General features: G+C 38.8%; 1 protein-coding gene across 1 annotated transcript in view; it reads right to left on the bottom strand.

Annotated features, from left to right (window-relative positions):
• Positions 1–14603: 14603 nt before the first annotated feature.
• ZBTB16 (zinc finger and BTB domain containing 16) overlaps positions 14604–25010 on the bottom strand; it is a 59201-nt gene continuing 48794 nt past the window's right edge. The window contains exons 4-6 of the mRNA XM_053451457.1: positions 20625–20795; positions 16309–16476; positions 14604–15373 (exon numbers count right to left, since the gene is read on the bottom strand). Of these exons, the coding sequence (XP_053307432.1) occupies positions 15144–15373; positions 16309–16476; positions 20625–20795 (569 nt within the window). The 3' untranslated portion in view covers positions 14604–15143. The remainder of the gene's footprint in view (positions 15374–16308; positions 16477–20624; positions 20796–25010) is intronic.

A 25010-nucleotide genomic window follows, 5' to 3' on the forward strand; every position in this document is an offset into this window, starting at 1 on the left:
CTGCGCTCATCACAGTTTAATTAGTGCCACTTAATATGAAGCGTTAAACTATGTTTTAATATAACGCCATGCTCTGTGGGAGGGAACCACTGGGGTGAAAAAGGAGTGCTATGCGTATTTTTATCCATACAAAGTTGTAGTTCTTCATCCTTGTGACATGGGGTGTTCTGTTGGCAAAGCAGGAGGACTAAAATGTAGCCCTTGGGTTAAAAGGTGGGGCAAAGTGATATTTACCAAAAAATGTTCACCACGTAAACCAATGTTATTGAAGATATCTCCAATTTTATGCTTTCAATGGTTTTACATTCTGACTGATAAATGTGGCTCGTGATGCAGAATCTACTATATGGTTGGGTCTTCCTTGAAGGTGCAGGGTCAATAATGGGTCAATGGGTCATTCGGGCTAGAAAATCGAGGGCTGTCTGTGCTGTAGAAGGACAGACTGTCATTGCAGTCTGTCCACGCTTAGTTTAATGTGGTTCTTCTGATTCTGATTGTGCCAACTTCTGCCGCCACCCCTCCCCAGCTTTTGTTAACCCCTCAACACAATTTGGCGACCTAAAATATTGCGGATAAGAGCGTTCATCTCAAACACTTAAAGGAGACATGCATACTAAATGAGCCTAATAGTTCCAAGCAGCCAATAATCCAATGGCTGATCCAATAATAAAATGGTCCAATCATGGAAGTAGAGATCACTGTCAGCAAAACTAACTCCTCATGAACCCCCTGAACCAATGAATAACCATCAGCAACATAAGAATAGCGGAGATAACATGATGGGGGGGAAATAATTACTGACAACAGGAAGTTGTAATACCTCTTCCCACTGTATACATATAATGTTAATATATTGCTTATAGAAAATGTAGTATTTGAAAAAAAACGGCGTTTGAGTTTAAAAAGTTACATTTAGGACTATATTTATACCCGAGATACACTGTATTCACCACAAAACACATACATCATGGGCAGATTTATTTTGTTTGTCCTTAGTCTGTATACTGCCTCTATAAAGTGCTACAGCCGCGATATCATAAATTGGGACTCGTAGCTAAGATCAGAAACACCAGTGAGGGTCGTCTGACGTATCCGGTCCATCCATTTTCATGTAAGATCTCAAAAATTGCTTAGTCTATGGCCTGGTCCATATAATCAGGATATCTATCAAAATTCCCTCGCTGTATAGACGTCTGCTGGAAGGCCAACCCATGCAGCCGTCTCTCGGTGAGATATTATTTGCACTACATCTAAGCCACGAACGTTAAAAGCCCAATGTACTGGTGTTTCACCATCAGTGAGAACATTTTAACTAATTCAGACCATATTTATCAAAGAAAACCAGGAGCTCTGCGCTAAACATCAGAGCTAACGAGCAAGAACATCCCATCGTCTGCTACGGTGATTGTTTGAAATGTAACACAAGCGAAAAGGGAAAGGGATCTCCGTCACTGCTTACCACAAAGCCAGTTTTGCTTATCCGGCAAGCAATCAACTTCATGAATAGTGCAGAAAGGCAAAAGGATGATGAGAATTTCAGTCTATAGGCCTTGGCACGTTTGGCATTGCCTGATCTTCACAGGGGTTAAAAGTCTCTTTTTTTTACATTACACAGTGAGTGTAAGGAAAACGAGCGCAAGGGAGGCCCTCCGATTAATGTAGTCAGTAAATAAATAACGGAAGCCTTAAACTTAGTGTACTGCAATCAAGCGGAACTACAGGATAATTAACACAGCGGGGGTTCAAAGTGCTCCATACTCAGGTTTAAATGAACAAGTTCACTCCGAATGGAAGAGCCGCTTCCTCAGATTCCCTGGGGGGAGGGATGACAAGATTAAGAAATTAAAACATTCCCGGGCTCTCTCGTTCTTATATATATGAGAGCACATTGTCATAGATCAGTTGAACCACTTTAGCGATCATAAAGAAAAAAAGGAGATTGTGAGATCATTGGAATAGCAGGCACTCTAGTATTATATGTATAGCAGTGCCAGACTGGGGATTAACATCTGCCCGGGCACTTTAGCCAGCAGGCGTTTACCCAATTGGCGTCAATATCAGAAATAGACTGGGGATAAGCATGAGCCCCGGCAGCCGCATTGCCTCAATATTACATTAGTTCCAACAGTCCAGTTTTTTGTGAGACAGTACTGACTTTCAGGCACTGTCCCAGTAAACACCACCATTGTCCTCTTCTGGGGATAATGAGGATTATGGTCCAGTTGCGGAGATCCTGTGATTCCCCTTGTCCGCCTCTGTAAGCCGTAACACTGAGTTCTGTGTTTGTGCAGCACAGACCTCAATCACATCTCTTACGTGGCCACCCAGCAGTGCATTTCACCTGAGCGCAGCATGGTGGCTGGACAGATAAGGTAGGTGTGTCTGGTCCTCCCCTACCACCATCAGTCCAAGAAAGTGAAGGCATAGCTGCAGTAAAACACGATGATAAAACCAAATACATAAAAAAAACATTATTTCTAAAACAGAAAACTCAGGTCTGTTTTGGGGCGACTTGACTTCATATGTTGGTTGTTGCTAGAATTCTACATTGAGCAGTAACATCTAAAAAGGCTAGCCCAGGAATAACAACCCAATAGCAAACCAATCTCCAAGCCCCCAATAGTTGGTGAACCCATGTGCGAAGCCACCGTCTAATCCCACCAACCTACATCTCCCCATCTGGGGCATCTCCCACATATGTTGGCCAAGCCTTAAATCAAGCCATGCCAGAAGGGGATGCCCAGTGCACCCTCTCATTCATCCCTTGGCCTCTAGCTAGGTGAATTATGCCTTTTTTTTTTTTAAACACAAGCAAACTTTTCCTGTGATAAGAAAAAAAATCCTCAGATTAATCCCTGGATGACACTCTCTGTTTAACACGGAACCAAAACTCTTCTAACTGAAACAGATGCCATCTTGCGGTCTTTTTTTTAGGATAGAGCATACAACAGATCCATTCATGGTGGAAATGTTTCATAAGGAACTGCCTGACTCTTACTCAAGGCACCTCTTGTGACCACATGGGGAACTCCTGTCATTGAGAACCCCAAAATATATGTTAATTTATAGCAGCGAAGGAGGCTGTTCCCGCACAATCTATATGCTGTTAAGAAACATATTTAACATTTTACTAGCCTTTCAACTTTAAATTTGTCTACCTGGTTTCCTCACGACTCCATGTCTACCCTCTAAACTTATTGTCACATCGCCATGAGATTCCAGGTGGGCCATTTCCCACGACTTCAGCTCTTTTCCATTAGAGTTTTCTTTGCTAAAATTGTATTTTCTCTTCTCCTGTCTGAAAGAAATGGACACAAAATCCCCGCGTTAGTAAACAATACTGATTTTTCATCAGCATGGATACAAAAGAATGTAGAAACCAGTGTATCAAAAGATATTAAAGGCTTTTAAAGCAGTATTGTGGAGCAGTCACATGCTTTGCGTGCCAGATTTCTGCAGGGTGCAATGGATTTTTGGAGCAAGGAAGCCAAAGTTAAATAAATAAAGACGTACCCAGATGTTTCAACTACATACAATTAAAGGCTTTGGAAAAAAAATCCTGAAACGTATTTCCAAAATTATGGTGGTGGTAATTTTACATCCCACTGGTTACCAGGACTTTGCTCAAGTACTAGTTGAGCCTGAGGTCTGAAGAACCTCATACGGCTGGCTGTAGGGTTGTCACCTTTCAGCTAAACCTTTAAAGACAAAGGATACATGACAACATGATTAGAGATCCCCTCAGGGGTAGACTCCAGGGATTTCTTGTAACTATAGGAAATGCTCTGATGATGTCATGATGACATCACAGGGGTGCCTAGAATGCTAAGGGTCAGGATGTCATTTTTTTTGTGGAGGCGGGCTAATTGTAGTTTTACTATAGTTAGATTTATCTAACATTATGACCACTGGTAGGTGAAGTGAATAACACTGATAATCTTGTCATCATGGTCCCTGTCGGTGGCAACAAATAAACATTTCGTCCTCAAAGTTGGTGTGTGCAGGAAAAATTGTGATGGCTAGATGACTGGGTCAGAGCATCTCCAAAACTGCAGCTCTTGTCTTCGGTGGTCAGTACCTATCAAAAGTGGCCTAGAGAAAGAAAAGCGGTGGACCGGCGACAGGGTCATGAGCAGCCAAGGCTCATTGATGTACGTGGGGGACGAAATCAACAGACGAGCTGTAGATCAAATTGGTTAATGCTGGTTCTGATAGAAAGGAGTCAGAACACACAGTGCATCGCAGTTTGTTGTGTATGGGGCTGAGTAGCCGCAGACCAGTCAGGGCGCCCATGCTGACCCCTGTCCACTGCCCAAAGCGCTTACAATGGGCACATGAGCATAAGAACTGGACCACGGAGCAATGGAAGAAGGTGGCCTGGTCTGATGAATCACATTTTCTTTTACATCACGTGGATGGCTGGGTGAGAGTCGCTTACCTGGAGAACACACGGCACCAGAATGCATCCACACCTTCAGAGACCTAGCGGAGTCCATGCCTCGACGGGTCAGGGCTGTTTTGGCAGTAAAAGGGGGACCTACACAATATTCATGTATTAAAAATATATAAAACTGTTACATGTTAAAAATAACACAAACTACATTAAAATCTGCCCCTTCTTCTTAGTTAAAAAAAACCCAGCTAAAATGAAGCGGGTGTGACAGTGCTCTAAGTGGTAAACGTAACATTTATGCAGTCTAAGTTCTACGAGATAATTATCCACTTCAATCTAAGTGGATCATTTTAAAAACACTCTGGTCACTGGATGGATGAAGTAGATTTGAAACAGTGATTTTTGTTTTTTTCTATAGGCTAGCGACAGATTTGTGGAAGACCCTGAGACTTCCCTTTTTCCATTAAAAAGTGACTTTTGGAATTATTCATATTAAAATTTAAAAAAAAGAAAAGCTATCAGATAAGACTTCCTTCCCTGCAATATTGTAAACGTCAAGGGCATACAAACTTTTCACAGTAGTTTGTGAATTAATGGGGCACCACCCATAAATCTAATGCTTTGCGGCTGCCTGATTCAAATGGTTTGGACACACGACATTTGCTGCAATGTCAATTTTCAAAAGCAGATTTATATAAATGCCAGTGAAATGAATAAATATTGCTGCTTCAAACAAAACAGGAAAAAGTTTCCCAGAGTGTTGTTATTGTGTAACCTTTGGGGTAACCAAGAAAAAAAAAAAATCAAAATCAAACTTCATGCCGTGCCCAACCCCCTCGTCATCCCATGCTTTCTAAATACAGCATAATGGAGGCCACAAAAGCTTTGTTTTGCTTTGAAAACGTCTCTGTGAGGCGACCCCTTCCCATCCAGAAGATTATATCTGGGTCAGAGAGCAAGCACAGATACAAGCCCCTGGACTCCATAACAAAAGCCTTTCAAACATTACCAGGTCATCCCCCCAACTATGACCTTCCTAGACCTCCAAACTCTTTTTTGCTTTCATGCTCATCCCAGTGGCAGTATCTATCCCACTTTTTTGGTGAAAGACTCTGATCTCAGGAGCGTTCACCCTACCTGATAATGCTTATGAGTTCCGATCTAGAAGGAACGATTCTAAAGACCCTCATCTTCCATTGACGCTTGTTGGGATGAACGCTCGTCTCTGCTACAGGGCTGTCAGTGCATGTTCTTGATGAATAATAAACAATGTTCATGTTTCAAACCTATTTCTATTTTTAATCTTTCTAAATACAGTAATGTCTATATTTAACGCTTGCGCTTTTTAATATTAGTATTAATATACTATATTTCTTCTCAATTATGGGCTTATTACTCCTAATTTGGAGCATTTTTAATTAGACTTGGGCGCCAGCCAGCACTTTATGTTCGTCTTCCTGCAAGTACACTTCGTTGGTTGATGGCAGACAAGCCCCCTGCTGGTGACCAATAGAGTCGCTCGTACAGACTTTTAAAACCCTGGTGCTGCAACTTGGCTGCTCCAAGAGTTAAAGGTCCGTACGAATAACCAATAGAGTGGCTCGTACGGACCTTTAACTCTTGGAGCGGGGAGACCATGGATAGATATGACTATATTTGATTAAAAAAACATCTCTCAATTATAACCATGAATGGATATCAAATCTACATTGCTTATTGGGCTATTCATTCTTTATTCATTCTGTTGACATTAATTGTAGTCTTTATGGACAATTTAGAAAATATTGAAATATTTCCTTCAGATGTCTTTTAAGCAAGCTCTTAACAATTCTTGAGTTAAATTCTGAGCTGGACTTTAAAGCGTCTCATTTCATGGTTTAGTAATTCTCCTTCAATAGAAGACCAATATTTTATCTCGTGCAGGACAGTAGCGTTAGTTAAAAATGGTGCTCCATCCACCTTCTGCTAAACCAAACGTCGCCAGCACCCCATCTGCTGGAGCCATTCTGGGTCTTATATTTCATGCTTGAGACACGCATTTAGCATCTCCCCAAGGTATTGTCTGGATGTGACTGCGCTTTGGGATATGGCACATTAAAAAAGGAGCCGGCAATAGTGCAGAAATAGATGGATGAGCGTAAACACCATCCTTTTGTTTTTATGTACAGATTTATAGGAACAATGTCTGCTGCAACTGAAATGAAAAAATAATTGGAGACGTTTTACTGTGAGATTTTAGACAGAAAATAATGTTCTATCCTTACTTTGGATATGATGTGGTAAATAGCCTGGCCTTAAAATATAAATAATAATTGATGAAATAAACATGAGGAATTAAGCTCAACAACACTTGCATATACACAAGTGCAACGCCATTATCGTTGGCATTCTTTATGTTCTCTTTTGAGAAAGGCAGCACGTTTTCTAGCTTGGTTCGGGAATTAACATGTATTATATAGTATAAGGACCCTGCTCCGGGCTATGCTTTTGACCTAAGGACAACTAATTTCTATGTAGACAACTAGGTGTGGACATCCTCAGGGAAGTGTATTTAAACCAGCAGCCTTTTGTGTGCGGGTCCTGCACCCTGCAGACTCACTACAGGAGGACTTCTGGTATCCAGTATTCTCATGGAAGGGCTTCCTGTTGGACTACAGCCACATAGAGTCCTCACCCGTGAGTTATCTGCCATTATCTACATCAGCTCTCATTCCTAGTCCTATATACAGGGGCAATGTATGTATAAACTTGTCTTAACTATACATTCACATTAGGTATAAGTGAAACATGAGTGACAGGAACATGTGTTGTAATCACAAGACAAGACTGAAAAAGACTCTATAACTAAGCCCCTGACCAAAAAAGTACATACTACATCCAACTACAGAATAGTTTCAGAAAAATTAAATCCGCCTTTTGGGGCAGCCCAGTCACAGCCCAGACCTTAACCCGTTACAGATGCTGTGGAATGACCTCAGCAGAGCCGTTCACACCAGACATCCCAGGGATATGGCTGAGCTTAAACAGCTCTGTAAGGAAGAACGTTCTAAAATTCCTCCTGAATGTTGTGCAGGTCTGTTCCGCAGCTACCAGAAGCGCTTGTTTGAGGTTATTGCTGGCAAAGGAGGTTCGACCAGTTATGAAATCCAAGGGTTCACTTACTTTTTCTGCCAGCACTGTGAATGTTTAATGGGTGTGTTTAATAAAGACAGTAACGGTTATCATTCTTTGTGTGTTATTAGCTTAAGCACGTTGTGTTTTCCTACACTTTGTAGACCAGATTACATTTTATGAAGTTAACGCAGAAAACCAGGTCACTCCAAAGGGTTCACTTACGTTTTCTTGCCGCTGTAAGACCACTGCCCCTTCACGTTATCTTGAAAGCACATTTTTGTAGATCTGTCCAGAATGTTGTATGACATTCACACAGCTGTTACTGTTGATATATTCAAAACACCCTGCCAGTGGATCTCCATGGGGGTGACCAAGACATGGTGTCATGACCTGAGGTAGCAGGCTTACTTCTTATGCATTGTGGCCCACGGATCATTAAATGGCCACAGTAATGACCTTTTCATTTAGATTATCCAAATCGGTCAGCTCCTAGAAGCCAAGCCAGGGATGTCATCAGTTGACATTCGAGCAGTTAAATGGTGGTTAGTCTTTCTTGGCAGCCATTCCAGATAATTCCTGCATGCATCATTTATGTCTTCCAGGTTGGATCTTTAAATTGTTAGAACATTTAGGTTGGGATTTTTCCTGCCATGGCCATTAGACGTGACATTATTGGCAATTGACACCGACCAGGCAGTGTTCTGGATTAATACACTTGCCCAACCTTCAGATACTCTGCTTGTATTCTAGTTACTAAGTTCCTGGTTAATCAGCTCCTGCCCAAGGAAAATAGCCTTATAGCCTGCTATACATGGTGGCAATTCTTTTGGATCAATATAAAAGTGGAAGTTCCGTGAAGGAACATAGACTTCCCTTTGTCAGGTGTAAAGCTTAATATGCTCTATTCCAGGTTTACCAGATACTGGATCAGGTATACCCAGCTTCTAAGTGGAAAGCATGTTCCCATCCCATGTCAAAACAGTTTATTTTCTACTTGCCGAATAATTGTGGCTTTTTAATGCTATTTATGTCTCCTTGTACTTTTATACCTATAAGTTAGTGTTTGAGAAAACATTCTAGTTCTATTTATTATTCATTGCTCAATTCCTTTTGTGTTTATGAGCATATTCGCCCAGTCAAATCACTTTTCACTGTATGTTTCTAGTGCTCTACCTTGTTTTCATTATTTTGTCTATAATATATATTTGTGCTTGCTAGATCAGAGAACCCATCACTTTTTCCCCATAAGGATTGTAATTATACTGTAATTATGTATGTGTTGCTTATTTGTAATTGTTGCCTGATCAAAAATAAGTTTTCATTTTTAAAATGGGTTAGAGGTTTAATGAAGCACTATTTGTTGGAATTAATCTCTTTAAAGTGGGTCTTTCCTTAAAATATAACATTTTTCAGTCTAAACTATATAAAAACAATGTACAATCATAAAATGAAAATGAAGCTTATAGAAAACAATTTGTGTGTGTAAGGAAAACTACCATACATATATAGTATGTAACATACTGCACCCATTCATACAATCATTTAGTCCAAAAAGCTAACACGTAAAGGAAAGATATTTTATTTTAAGGAGGAATTAGGGACTATGTACTGCTACAAGTACCTTAAAAAAACTGAAAAAAGCATTAAGATATGCAGGTAAACTTGTTCACTTTAGCTGCTAAGACTTGCCATTTCACACATGGCTATTGGTCAGGGCTGGAGTTTTAATAAATATATACATATAAAAAAAATAAAACAGATCAGACTAGACACTCAAACTCATACATTCAAACATACGCATCACACTGAATTAAACACACAAACATGTTGCTTCTTTAAGACACAAATTAAAAAAAGTACAATCAAAGTGACAATGGAATTAACTTTATTCTAACTGCAGATTTAAGGTATACAACCGAACATTGCTATTTTTTGTTTTTTTATGAGACTTATAAATAAAAATACAAAAAATGTTCACTACAAAAAAATTTATTTTACCGTTAGTAGGATGTAAAAAATATTTTCTTTGCTATACAAGGCACAAACTTCACTTAGTGACAATGTAGAGAGAAAAAAAATCCTGCAGCATTTTATTCAAATTTTTTTTCTCCACCAAAAGGAAAAAAAAAAAATAACAAATCAAAAACAACAACAAGAAATAGTAAGAATGAGAAACACGGTAGTTACGAGGAAATGCTTTTCTACACAGAATGGAGAGAGAAAGTGGCACAGAGAGGGAGAGAGAGAGAGTTATAAGTGTAGCTAGGCCCTCTTGAGATTACTGCATCTGTTCCAGGACAGAAAAAAAGGGAAGCTCTATTGCAAATAGATCGGTTAATAAAAGCAAAAATATATTATTTAAAGCAGTGGCTCATCAGAGGACATATTTGATGCACAATAGAGTTTTCTCCCCAAAAGCAGGGCTCAATTACGTTTAAGTTACTTTAAAAACTATTTCTAATCATTGAATTTGCTTAGTTAGGTCTATAGGTAAAGTTAAGCATTTTGGATTTGTTATTGGAGTCAATAAAATAGTAATCGTGTTAAAACCTTATGTTTTATCTCATGTTTGAATATGGTTGTACTGCATGGATATACAGGCATATACGCAGGTCCACCTCTGTCCAGACATTTCTTTTTGTTAAGAGTAGATGCTTTCTTAAAATCAAGCATGATCCGATACAAGGTTACATTTTCAAAATGTGTGGAATCCAGGACTTTGCCTGTTAAATGAGCTTTATGTCCCTGGGAAAAAAGCCACTGCTTTAGATAAAAACAGGAGGTAAATATATAAGGAACATAGAAAGAACAAAAATGAAAAGAAAATAAAGTCATTTAGGCAATGTAACCAGTGGGCACCCTTTAAACACAGGTAGAGGGTGCTGAGGTAGACTTAACATGTAACCCCTTTCTTGCCGCAGGGTTTGGCAAAACACTGCCAGCCCACCGGCAAAGAAGAAGTTAACAACCATTCATAAAACTATAATCCTATTTTATTACGTTTACCATTATTATTAAAGGTCTTCATTTTTTTTATTTTGCCTTTTGTTTTGACATTTGTGACTGGCACTTGTGCTGTTACGACATGTAGCGTAAAAGAAACCTTGGGAGAACAAAAAGAAAGACAAAAAAAGGAATCTGGGTAAAGGAGCAAGATTGGTAAAATATACAGCAAAGTAGTTTGCTAGGTCCCTTCGGGCAGTTGGTCCATAATGCTACAATATTTGTACACTTACAAAATCGACAGAATATTATGCTGTTTAACCAGGTCTCTTACAGAGTACATGCATAACACTACATGAGAAATACAACAAGGACGATGGAACAGACTGACTGCTTTGGATTGTGCCCAAGGATGGCTCTACCGGTAAGGAGATTCGAGTCAACGAGAAGACTTCACTGGTTGAGTGCTTGGCCAACTAGGAAAGTTCCTAGAGGTATGCTGGTGTGGAACTGGTATGGGAGCTGCGAGGGTGGTGGAAATGGTTTGGAAGGACAGTTCTAGCTACAACATAGGGTGCAGCAATTTGGAATGGAATTGACAGATCCACCATTCCCTACAAGGAGACCAAACGACTGCCGCGGAGGACCACCCCAGGGAAGTTACTAAATCTGGTGATCGGTTTTATCTCCAAGCTTCAATTTAATGGGACGCTTTAAAAATGACTTAACAATTCCAAGGCCATAAATTGGTCATTGCCATTGAATGAATGCCAAATATGGTTCTTCTTTATGGATGTCCAGTTTCTGCTCTGCCTTTCAAATGGTTCAAGGGCAACAGACTAATTTAGCCAAGATTTAGAGCCACTGATGCAAAAAGGAATTTTATCGATTATATTTTTTTTTTGCCATCCAAACGGTGTCAGCAAATTTCTTAAGCTTCTCTCCAAATCCAGGCCAAGAAAATTAAAAGTTAAACTTTACATGCTAACACTGCATTCAAAATTAGTTTAATTAAGCCAAAGATCTAAAGGGATTCATTTTAAACTCCATATAAAGTGTATCCGACTTTCAATAAAGTTGCAACGCAATATTTCCCAGGTGCGATTGACACCTTTAACTCGTTGATTTCATATAGTCAAACTATCGTCTAGCGTCAGTGTGCCCTGAATACATTTAAAGGGACGGACACAGATTATTCAATACTTTTGTGGGCGAGTGCTAATTTTTTCATGTACTTACAGCACATTTATTCAATGCCCAGAGAAGATGCATCTGGAACATCTGGGTTTTATCGTAGCATGAAATGAAGTAGGGTAAGCACTAAAAATATTTTCTATAGCTACACAGCTTTTTTAGAAAGCTACATTGTTAAAAGGTGTAACAAATAAAACAAATAAAAGGTTAAAGAGCAAAATTTCGAGCTCGGATTGAAAATAAATATATTGTTTCTTCATGTTCCAGACCTCCTATATGCTACCTATTATGAGTATGTTAATGTATACATGTCCCCGGCATACTGTTGACTTTCCTGCCATGTGGTGTGGCCAGATGATGGAATATTGTAGGATCCAAGCCCCTCATCCAACCCGATTTTGGTGACTCCAGCTGGCATAGCCATCCCTGACCCTATATCCAAAGCATGCTGCTCTATTACAATCTGAACAAGTGTGAGAAACTGCAGCTGTATTTTATACATACTTTTGTAGCCGGACAGTTTTCCTGTATTTATTTATTTTTTTTTAATGGTTTTTACATTTTTTTTTTTTAATAAAAAGTCAGGCACAGAGAATCAAGAAGCCTTTTCACCCAACGATGTGGAACAGGCATGGCACAGGGGTATGACGGTTTAAATTAGGTTGGTGGCTAAGAGGGGTTTGTGTTAGAGTGCTATAGGTTTTAGCATAGAAAAATAACATGAGCTTTTATTCTTACTTACACCTTAAAAAGTCTATAGAGCTATCCGTACTTTTTACAATTTGCTCACATAATCAAAGGCCATTGTAGAATACAATGGAAAACCGAATAAAAAGAAAATATCAAAATTTCTATGGATAAAAAAAAAAATTAAACAATTGCTTAGATTTTTCAGGGCTACACCAAGCCATATTCAACGTCCTTACCCTTATGCCAGCCATTAAGCACAATACTGTATGATTTTTGTTACAAATTCACACGCAGGTTACGAGATTACCTTTCGTGTATATACACACACACACACACAGAGTCCTGTTCACATTACAAAAAAAATATATATATAGGCCAAACTGACAAAAAGACTAACAAATATTACAAAAATATCACAACTTTGTGAATATCCCCACCGCCCCCCATACCCTCCAATAGTTGATGATTTCTTATTAAACTTGAGAGAGAAGAGAAAATTCAGAGATGACCCCTTAAGGAGAGGGGTGGGCTGTTTTAAAGAAAAAATTCTTTCATTTCATGTGTTCTCGTTCATCACACATTTTTCTTTTTTGTTAAGATGGGCTTAATGCACAAGTCTGAATGGGCAAATCCCTTGGGACAAATATCTGTATTTTCAAAGAGAATTAATACTTCATCGCTTTCACATTATGAATCAAAACAAAAATCAAGGAAAAAAAAAACAAAACAAAAAAACAACCAAAACATATATATTCAGAGTTTCAAGTTTAAACCAAATATCCTTCACTCGTCCTCCGTATCCCGTCAGAGCAACAAAAAACAAAAATAGGAAAAAACCCACTAATTTTGGGAACCAATTTTATCCACATATATTTCTCAGTATCTTGTTTCTGGGGATAAAGTTGGCAACTACACAAACAGCATCTTAACCCTTTCTTTCCAACATTCTATGACCCTTAGTCATATTATAGTTTAGGTTAAGATGTTTTGTCATCCCGATCAAGGCTACCTACGAATACTTATCTCCTAAACCTCTTATATTTCAATATAAACGCAGCTTAGTTACAGAAAAGAAACAATGTAGCAAGTAAAATATGAGATGAAAATATCATTAAGCGTAACACAAAATTAACACATAACCGTGTTTTTTCAAAAAATTAAACCGAACTTAAAAAAAAACAAAAAACAAAAAAAAACAACCATTTGCATCCAAAAGGCCCTGCAAAATATCGTCGGTCCCTACGGCAGCAAATAGATTAAGAGGTAGCTTTCATGAACAAAAACAGCCCATGCATAACGCAAAAGGCCATGTCAACTCAAAACTGAATACCATGTTTGGTACAAAAAAAATATATATATACATACAAAATATAATATGTAGACACATAATGTCTAACCAAGCCCATTTTCTATTTGGCACATTCTTTCTCCAACAATGTGTCTCAAATGAAGAAAAAAAAAAAATCGGGCATCTTATTAGGCAGCGGCATACATGCTAATGAGGTTGCTCAAAAAAAAAAACAAGAAACAAAAAATTCAAGTACAAATTTGCTAAACACAACGTCAACAGAAATCATGAAAAATGTATACAAAGAAGCAGCCCCCCTATTGTGTTCTTGGACTTTGGGAAAATGTACTTTCACCATATGAGAATGCTGGGATTACTTATTATTATTATAGAGATGTAAGCAAACTAACCAAACACATCCGTGCACAAGACAGACTGAAGTTCGCCAGTGTGATCCGTGCATTAAGTTTGGCAAAATGTAAAGACCGAGACATCGTCACATACCATTATATCAGTGCTGCCATAGCCTTTAAGCAAAACTGTCATCAGCCCTAAGTTTGCCAAACCGACGGCCCCCTTAACTGGCGCATTTCGGCTTTACAATTGGAAGTGGATGCATTTTTTCAAAAATACTTTTGCAAAGTGCTCAGAGTCAAATTCTTCGTCGTCACATCGGCAGGAGCGGCTGGCTTTCCATCATGCGTCCGTAACGTCGGGCTGCAGAATCAACCAGCGTTATCTATGGAACTCAAATGTTCACCTTGAATTTTGAGGGACTCGAAAAACCTAAAATCGCAATCGTGAGGCTTCAGCCATATTCAGTGCTACAAGATCCGACTTATTGCCAGTACTGTTGTTAACAATCAAGTTCACTGGTCATCTGCTGAAATGAACGGCGTCTGAACTCGAAACCTGTAAATTTCACTACACCTCTCAATTTTTCCTTGAGACATTGTAACAAATTTGAGAAATTCAAGGATATTATTAATATGCATCAGGACCAACATCAATCCTTTAATGGATACTCATTCCTAATGTATTTTCCCAACATCCAATTTCATAACTGTTATTTACAAACCCTTTTGGAAAGATAAGTCTTGCCACATCACTTTTTTTCCCCTCTTTGTAATAAATGGACATCAGAATGGTCCCTAGCTTCTAACAATCTGGAAAACCATTAACATCGTAGGATGTAAATAAATGAATTTGGCAAAAGATGTAGCTATTATTTTCCTGACAGTGATTTTAGTGATAAAATGACATGTTTAAGAAGCAAGTGGTCCTATAGCCTGTCTTGAGGTCTCATTTGAAGACCAACAAAAAGGCTAGAAACTCTTCAAAACCCATGCTCCACTGGCCACCATTATGTCAGATATTTCCATACTATTGACCGAACACAGTGGATGTGTTTGATTTTTTGCTTGTCAGTGGGTCTTTAGACTCTCTGTATTGCTTGCCCTTGCAAAACATAACCTTTGACTTAACCCCCTCCGCTATTTTGGTTTATCCAAAGAGAAACCATTACACATAACACAAGTATAGGTAGGTCTTCTCAATTCTCCAATCAGCAGGGATGTCTTCTGGCTTGTGACTTTTCATGTGCTTCTGCATGGCAGATAGGCTGGGGCAGTACTCCAGGCAGATGGTACATTGATACGGGGAGGCCCCATTGTGGGTCCGGAGATGCTTAATCATGGCAGAATAATCTCGGGAGCGCTGATGGCAAAGCTTGCACTCAAAAGGCTTTTCACCTGAAAAACACAAGTATCACAATGTAAAAGGCCACTGAAGAAAAACGGGGCTGTTCTTGGAAGTCACCAAGTTTTTATAACCATTGTGTCACAATATTAGTGTAATACATACATACATACATTATATATTTAGTGGCCATGGATGTCCAGTCATATGAGATGAGAAATGTATGTAACCACGCTTAATAATGCTGAGTCAATGTTAAGTATGTTGATACTCAACATCTGGCTCTGGAAAGTTTTGGAGATCTGCGATCTAATAACAGAGCAAGATGACCAGGTTTATGTAAAATCCATGGACATTTTTAATGTAAGAACTCAATGAACCTAGATATGGCTGCCAACCTTTGCTAGTCTAAGCTGAATGGATACATTGGTGACGCAGAATCGTTTGTAAGCTCAGTCACCCCTGAACTAGAAGTTATAGAAATAGGTAATAAAATATTCTTCACTGAGAATCTGCTGGATATGTGAAGTAACCTTTGGGATGTACTGGTCAAGATTAATACAATAATATGTAAGGAATAGGTAAAATATTATGCCTAACATAAGACAATTCCAAGGACCGTTAAAGTCTGAAGTTGCACAATATAAAGAATAATAGGTAGGTTGGATGGGTGTAATAGTTATTTGATGATGCTAAATCCTATGATTTTATCTTGATTTGTCTTTTACATATTATATTTCTATGTCTATGCAAATTCAGCTCACATACTCTAAGAATAAATAGTAAAAACAATAGTGAAAAAATATAAATAAAAGTAGTGATTCTAATCTAAATTATGTTGGCAAAGGCAAATAACTTTAATTTGCAAGGAGGCACAGAAGCTTTCCATAGAAAATCTGGTTACAAGCAGATGACCGGCATCATCCATCATGATTATGTGCTAATTTTTTCTTAAACAAAGGTTCTTGGAAGACTTTATTATAATTACCTGTGTGAACTCTATAATGCGTTTCCAGCTGGTGTTTGAGACTGAATTTTTTCCCACAGCCGTTACACTCATAGGGCTTCTCTCCTGTATGGATGCGCTTATGGCCCTTCAGTGTACTCTCGTCCCGGAAACAGCTGCCACAGAACTCACACTCGTACGGGTGGTCACCTGTAAGAAGCGTATCCAGACAGACATAAGTAAAGTACAGCCATAGTTGTCCAAGAGACAATTTCAGTGGAACTCGATACCTTTTACTGTGCCAACATAGAAAAAGATGTAAAATTATTGACAAGGGTTTTGGGGGGTGTATATACACACATATACTTTGGGGGGCTCAGATGTCCCTCTGTTTTCCATCTGAATAGGAAAGGCCTCTGCGGACTTAAAAACGTTGGCAATGATAATTTAGAGGCATCAACTTCCAATGAAGCCAACGTGCACTAAATGTCAGTCTAAACCATTGTGATGTTTATAACAATTCACAGTGTATTACGCAGTGATGCATTAATTCAACTTTGATTGAAAACTTTTCTTAAATTTGAGCTAGAAGTTTGGACTGAGTTAGGCAATCTTAAAATAAAAAAAAATAAATAAAAAAAAAAGTGTGCTTTTCAATGTAAATTTCTATAGAAAAACAAAACAAATAAAAAATTCCTACATTTAATACACTATCAAAAAAAATTGGTCAATACTTATGCTAGAAATCGAGTAACTATGTGCCACTCGGCAATTAGATCCACCTACAAGCAACAGCACAATGTCCAATTATCCATGGCAAAGTAAACGACATTAGACGGTTTAACTGCTAAATTATCATCCGCACAAGTTAAGGAGAGCACACAAAGTTCCGTGGCCGGTAATTTAAGAAGAGAAAATAAACATCCATTATACCCAATTTAAAGCATCCGTGGAATAGCTGTACACCAGTGAGAAAAAAATAGCGTGAGAAAAAGAATTATTTCTTACTATTATTTTTTTTTTATTTTTTTTTTTTTTTTAATACACAAAAGTTTTTACTGTCACACAAAATATAAACATGTCATCTGTTCATTTGCTGCCACGGAAAACCATTTATTACTTTACATAAAAATGTGCAGCTACATCAGCTAAAAAAAAAAAATTCTAATAATTCTCTGGATCAACCGTGGGATAGTTTGTATATTTTCCCTTTTCTAAAGAGCAAAAAAATTAACAACCCCCCCCCCCCAAAAAAAAAAACACCTGGCACAGGAACAAATACATTTGTATACAAACATGTCTAACCTGCATTTAGGTAAATATATATGCACACGCACACGTATGATATATCTTACACACCCAATTTAAGTGGCATAGTCAGCCAAGTCTGAAGACAGAAAATATAATAAAGAGAGTGACGGGCCCGTGGCTCCTTATTTATGTCAGAAGGCAGCGCAAGGACAATAAAACCAGATTGATCACCGCAGCCCTAGCTCATGAATATTTAAAATATTACTGATTCCACTTGTCACTGTAATTGCAATTTTCTGCGGGCTGCAGATCGGAGGCTCTTACGTTTACGGCCGGGGAACGGGGCCGCCTGTATTTTTTCCTCGGCCGGCCTGCCAAGCGTGTAATGTTCTCTCCGCTTCATACATTTTCCCCGACTCCTGGAGACTTTAAGTCATCCGCAATGACCTACGTTTTTTCATTATCCTGATGTCAGGCCGCGACTGTGCCTCTGCATAAATTGTCCTTCTGGTTGCATGTGTGCACGGCCTGCTTGTATTCTTTTATTAGGCTCTTTATTTCCAGCTTCTAACTATAAACATTTTATTTAAAAAAAATGCTCGAGACACCAAAGATAGGCCGGGGAAGGCTGAAATTATCTACCCAACTTTTTCAAAAACATGCAAGGTTAAGGTTAACAAATTTAGCTAATTTATCCTCTGCCCCTTAAACGAAACGGTTAATGAAAGATTTATCCGCAAATGTGTGCCTCACGAGCTGCGCCATTAACTCTTTGTTACTATACTTTAAATAAAACCGAAGCAAAGTTATGGCGGTGATCAAAGTATACGAATATATTTGGTTCACTCATACATGGCAAGGTTTTGTTCACCGACTCTAAGGGGAGCAATTTGGTTAGCCCCTAAATGGAACATATATGAAAAATCTGGCTGGGAATAAAATTGGTGTAGTCCAGTATAAAAAGTGCCATCTGGGGATTCCTGCCAGGGCACATCAGACTCAACCAGTCAAACCTTTAATTTTATCGCTAAGATTTATATAAAAACTGGCTTTGATAATTATTTGCTTAATACACATAAAGAATTATTGTACAGAATGGTAGGAGACGATAAGAGCAATCACCCTTACAAGCTCATTCACAAAGTCCACAACATATACATAAACACACACACACACACACACACACACACAGACGATCACAAATGTGGACTGATGAGCTGCTGTGGGGAGAATGATAATCAGAATGCCAATCTTATTTTCTTTGGTACATTAAAGGGTAAAATGACACATAGTTTAACTAGGAAATAATAGATGGAAAGAGGAGGTTACTCACACTAAGGATCCATCTAATCCAAAAGCTAATGCTATAGGCAACAAATGTAGGAAGTAGAAAGTGATTCTACCTGCCATTTTTTGTGTGTGAAATGAACTAAAGATTTTCTAGGGAATAGCAGCCTTTTTACCAGTGGGTTTTATGAATCATGATCTGTAATGAAGCCGGTGCCGATACAGTTCACGGTTACCAAAGTGATCTGGCATTTTTTAGGATACAAACGCAAACTGAACGCGACCCCATAGTGGAATCCGAGTCCTGTATCAATCTGCCTCCCTGTCTGGTCTCGGCTGCACTGCTGAGCGAGTGGTACGTGAAGAGTCCCTCTAAATCAATGCCAGGAGGCCGACTGTGGCTTTGCTATCAAACACAGCTGCTGATGTTAAGCACACAGACTGGGCACGCATGCTGAAGACACCTCCTGCATTATTAATGCGAGCACGCGCCGTTCTGCAGCACAAGACAAGGAGGGGACAGCGGTGCCATCAATTGTCTATCTATTACACCTTCTTAGGATCATCACACAATGTGTCAGGTACTGGTCAGTGAGATAGTAAGCACTACTGTCTGTGGATAACTTCTAGCTCTGTTAGGTCTCCGTTTTATGCATGTATTTTTTATTAAAACAAAAATTATAGTATTACAGCTTTTCTTAAAAAAAAAAAAAAAAAAAAAAAAAAAAAGCCCCGGTGGATAAGACTTTGAATACATTTTATCTACAGTAGGAACTACTGTGTGTGATTTAACAGAAAGAAGTGAAAATGACTTACAGAAGTTCTAAAATGAAAACATATGCCTCTCGTCAGTTAAGATAGGATGGGCTCTGGGTCATGGGGATTTAACTATAGTAGGAACTTTAAGCTCAGTGACTTTTCATATTAGACAACCCATCTTAAGTATATACACTCCTTCCCACATTTAAATTGTCTCTTTAAAATCCCCACCTGCCTTCGGCAGTCTACACGCTGTGCTCGAGCTAAATCTCCAAGTATTCTAATCTAATAAGAGACAGCTTGATCATGGTGAGAGGTGTAGGCAAAGAAAAGCTGGGGAGTCCAGAGTCCCATCCTCTACACATAGATCACCTCATCTACTTTTGTAAATCTGCTAGCTCAGACAGAAGGCCCCAAAACAGACGTAATTCTGTCCAATGGATGTGAAGCTCCTCCGAGTTACATAACCCCTTTCACATTGGGCTATAGGAATTTACAGCCATCTTTAAAGTTGATGGGGCCCTTGACAGGACTATCTGCTTGTGTCCCCACAGTTAACAACAAGCCTTGGGTTTGGGTTTCCTGCTCTTAACCACCTTAGTACCCCTCGATCATATCATACCTTCTTTTTCTCCTCTCTATCTAAACCTTTGCTTCCCCTACTAACTGCTTTGATAAATACGAGAGTCCATTTGGGTGGACCTCCAAAATGGTTGAGTCTTGGGCAGCTGCTACCTTTTTGCCCAACATTAAACACAACTCTGCCTGCATTGATGATCTCTGTCGCACCCTTTCGATATAAGCTTCCAAAGAGAACTTGCAACATAAAAATTATCTACAAATGTTCTAAACTGCATATTTTAGTTGCACATAATATACCACAGTATGCAACTAGATCAAATATTTTAAAGCAACTTTTTTTTTAATGTTTGCAAAGAAATGACAATAATCATAAGAACATGTTATAAAAACTTAGGGTAAGCTTGCTTTGAGGCACATTCTAGAATTAGCTTAGAACGTTATAGCCCCTGTCCGTGGTACTGAAATAGCTTGGTGTTTACCTGTATGTGAGCGAAGGTGGCGTTTGAGCGCTGTGTGGCTGGGAAAGGTCCTGTTGCACTCGCTGCAGATGTAGCTCCTCACACCTGCGTGGACCTCCATGTGTTGTTGGAGAGCGGTCTGCGTCTGGAAGCGCTTCCCACACAGAAGGCAGAACACAGCCATATCAGAGCCTGTAAAAAAGCATACGAAAATGAAGTAAATTCCACTGCGAAGCAGAAATCTTGTCTGAAAACAAATATTTTATTTATTTTGAGAAACTTTGTACAACCTTGGAATACGGTTAAGAAGTCCAAGTGCTGGTGATGACATTTGCCTTACCAACCAAAAATCCTTTTAAAAAATAAACACAATTCAGTGATTCGGGGAAAGTATTCTAAAGGTGCTAAAGGTAGTTACATTTATAACTTTTGTGCAGCTAATATAAATTAGTAGTATTTATCTACCATTTCTCGCCGCTTTCTTTTTTTTTCTGACTTACCCCTATTTACTCCAAAACACATTACAAAAACATTGATTTTTTTGGCTTGAAGCATTTTAAATCCGAATAAAGAATATGCCTTCATTAAATTAGATGAAAGGAGAATAAAGCATGAAATTCAGTATGTACCTAAGCATAAAAGAATTTATTATGGAAAAACACAATACATGTCATTAAAATCTGTTAAATAGCCAAGGCAGTCAAGGTATTAACACTACATAAATAGCATTTTGAATTCTCAGACGATCCCAGGGAAAATAAAGCAATTATTAAACCAAACACATTTTCAGAGAAATGGCTAAAGTTGAAGTGTTGTGTTTCAGATAGGAAGAAATAAATACTCAGGCCCAGGCCTATACATAATCACTACGAAGGTTCAATGTCTCGAGCTCTATCGGGTACAAAGCAAAGATCAGGGAAAGAAAACAAGAAACGTGGAAAATATAAAATGAACCACGGAGCTTTTGTTTGAAAAAGGTGGCGAGCGCTAGTGTTAGTCGAGAAATAGTCGAGAAATAGTCGAGAATCGAGCAAAAGAAAAAATAAATAAACTTGAGGTGTCAAGACATAAACGAGACATACAGTATATGCTTAACTCTTACATGCTTGTGTTTTGGCCAATAAGGACATTGGTCAATAATAAAAATATGGCAATTTCTGAGATATCACATATCTTTATTTCTGTATTATATATTTCTAAAGGCCTATGGCATCGGCGCCGACTGAGACCTTCCGTGCCAAATATCTACATCTCATTTCAAACATGCAGGCGCTGTCACATAATTCACATATTCTGAGATAACAATAGCCAAAAAAATATGTTAAACAGCTTATGGACCAGGTCATAGTTGCAATAAAGGTCCGTCTAATTTCAGGACCAGTGGTCTGACTCAGAAATTACAGACGATTAAAAGGCATCCACACTTAGAAAAACAATGACAAAGTTCCCAAGTAGAACAATGTCTTGTAGCTTCTTGCGTTTCATGGGGGAAATAAGGCATGGGTTTGTTCCAGGGATAAGTGCAGGTCATTTTGCTTAAGTGATCCCCCATCTTCCAGGAAAGAGAGAGAAAAAAGAAAAAAGGAGCAGAAGACACAGCTTGTAGTTTATAGACACTTTGGCTAGTGGCCACATTTAGGATTGGGTCCAGTAAAGATCTGTATGTGCCACCTGGTGCTGAAAGTATAACAACCTACAGAGAAAGAACAGCGATGTTTCACATAGAAACACTCTGCAAAACACAGAGAGGCTTAGGGGACCTCAAATTAAATATTTATTTTAAAAACTTAGTGTAAAAGACAGTGGCCATAAAACACACATTCATTTAACTTTCCTCAAGGGGACCTTCAAAAACAACACAATAAGATTAATGTGGGAGGCCAATTCAAAATTTAAAATGAAAAACAAAACATTTCTTTTCCTTCCAACAGTTACTTTATTCCACATTGTGAAGGAAACATAATTGCGCTAGTTGTATGCTAAATATACTATTTTCTGATGCAATTAATTGCTGCTCTCAAAACGATTTACAAGATAAAAATTACATTATCAGAGGGGGGTTCATGTTGACAATTAATGTTCGTCTTGAACTATTCACGGAGAAATTATCCAGAATTGCCTCTTTTTAGAATTGGCTTTTCAGCTGGTGTGTTTTTTGTTTTTTTCCCTTTTGCCGCTTTTTAGATAGACAAAAAAAAATCCTTAAAAATTAGGATTCAATAAATTAAAATAAACACACACACACACACACACACACAGGGCTTATTCATGGTACTGACATTTTAATGGCTTTTTCTCTCTTTCAGAAGAAGATTACAAATTAAGAAGCATTAAAGGACATTTTACGGAGGATGCAAGAAGGAACGACTCGGAGTTACTGACTGCTATTCATTTCCACGGTAACCAAAACAGTGCGTGTGCGCGAGGGCTGTACTGTACGCCGAACAATAGGCCGCACGGCCACACGAAAGGGTGACAGGGAAAGCAGAAATGTATACCGTTCAATAGGACGGCAAAACCTTAATTAGAATATCAAAGGACCTGCGAACAATGAGAATAGGAAGAACTCTAGAAATTATATACACTTATGGTAAAAAAAAAGTGGCCCACTACACAACGTGTGGTACGCATATCATAGCGTCTTACTAACAGGGTAAGTCATTGGCTGCTGTTGTGTGGTTTTGGCTAGCAATTGTAAGCTTGCTTACCGGGTACCCCAACAGGCCCCTTAGCACATTACCAATGCAGGCAGTCCAGCATCCGGGCTGAAGGGTAACTGGCCTACCTGCATATGGAGATATGTGCTTAGGCAGGACAGCCTCTGTTGCCCTTCTGAGGTGGGGTGCTGGGACACAATGCCATGTCCTGCTCCTCAGCAAGTATCTTCTCAAGATAGGGAGCAACCTAAACAATATACCACTGGGGGGTCCTTTAGAACTCAGTTCATTCTGAGAGATGCCATTTTTCATCTGTCTATTAGTAAATAAATGCCATTGTGGAAGAGGCTGCAGTTCTGTAAACCATGTGAAACTTCTCATTTTTACCCAGCTCTTACACCCAACACTATAAGGTGCCCATTTTTAATCCTCCCTACCAAACTGGCACAACCAGTCAAAAAAAGAATTAGGACAAGTCATGGTTCTCATTAGTGTAACTGTTTGAGTAAATTGTTGACTTTTATTGTGTTTATGCCCTAGTTAAGTAGCCCATAACTCTCAGTGCCAGTACGTTCTTAGAAAGCTAAACTGGGGTCTCCTTTCATGAGATGATTCAGATCTGTACTTTTTTGTAAATAAGTGTCTACATTGAAAGGTATGGTTTCCACAAGGATTGGCATTAGCTACCATTTACACCAAGCCCCAATGGCGAGTAAGAATCTGGGAAAGGGACAAGCAATGGACAGAAACTGTACCAGATGAAAGGACAAGGCTGAAGGACAGAAGAAAAGGATAATAGAGCAAATGTAAATATAAAAAAGAGCAAGAAATAAACAGGACAGTCTAGATTTGTTAAAACACTACCCTTTATAGAAATAACATCTAAATATGTTACATTTAACAATCTTTTCGCTCACATCTTATAAGGTGACAGAATGGGCCTGCAGATGATTTATTGATAAGTATGTCAATGTATCCCAAAACAACAATAATAACGCACGTTACACAGAAGTCTTTAAGGCGTCTCCAAAGGGTATGAGGAAATGAAGCTTATGCGCGACTCTTATTTTCCTAGCCGCTCCAGTGAGATGTAGTTGGGATGTGCTAGCCGGCGAGAAGTCTGTGGTGTGAAGTCAGAACAGGTAATTAGTAAACATAGCGTTCCTCTGCTAGCTCATTGGCATGCGAGCCGGACGGACGGAGCCTCGTTTAAAATGCAGCCTGACGGAGCTGTGCGGGCTGCAAACCATTTGTTAGCTCCTATTGAAGAGGCTTCAGGGCCAGTGGCAATTAAACTGGAATTAGTGTTTGGAATGAGATACAGCAGATTCATACCAAAGAGGGAAGAGGGGTGGGAGTGTTTGGGAGGGGGAAGATTGACTTCTGTAGAGAGCCTTCTTTTTCTTTTTTTTTTTTTTTTTTTTAAAAAGACGCCCTCCTCCTCCTCTATCAAAACTATACGTACCGAATGGAACAAAGAAAACGTATGTCAGCAGACATATGGAAGGGCATTATCTTGCATGTTGCTTTAACAGACGTGGGATAAACAGATCATGCTTAAATGTATGTATAATCTAGATGTCAGAATTAATGTTAGTCAAAAAAACTAAATAGCCAGATAGTATTAAGAGCCACTTTCGCTCTAAATACAACCTTCAGAACTCAGATTAAAACTGATTGTTATCCATCGATACTTTAGTATTCGGTAACACTTGAGTATAATGTTTTGTGAAATCACTACCTGCTAAGT

The sequence above is a fragment of the Spea bombifrons genome, chromosome 12, assembly GCF_027358695.1.
Source record: "Spea bombifrons isolate aSpeBom1 chromosome 12, aSpeBom1.2.pri, whole genome shotgun sequence".
Lineage (NCBI taxonomy): Eukaryota > Metazoa > Chordata > Amphibia > Anura > Pelobatidae > Spea > Spea bombifrons.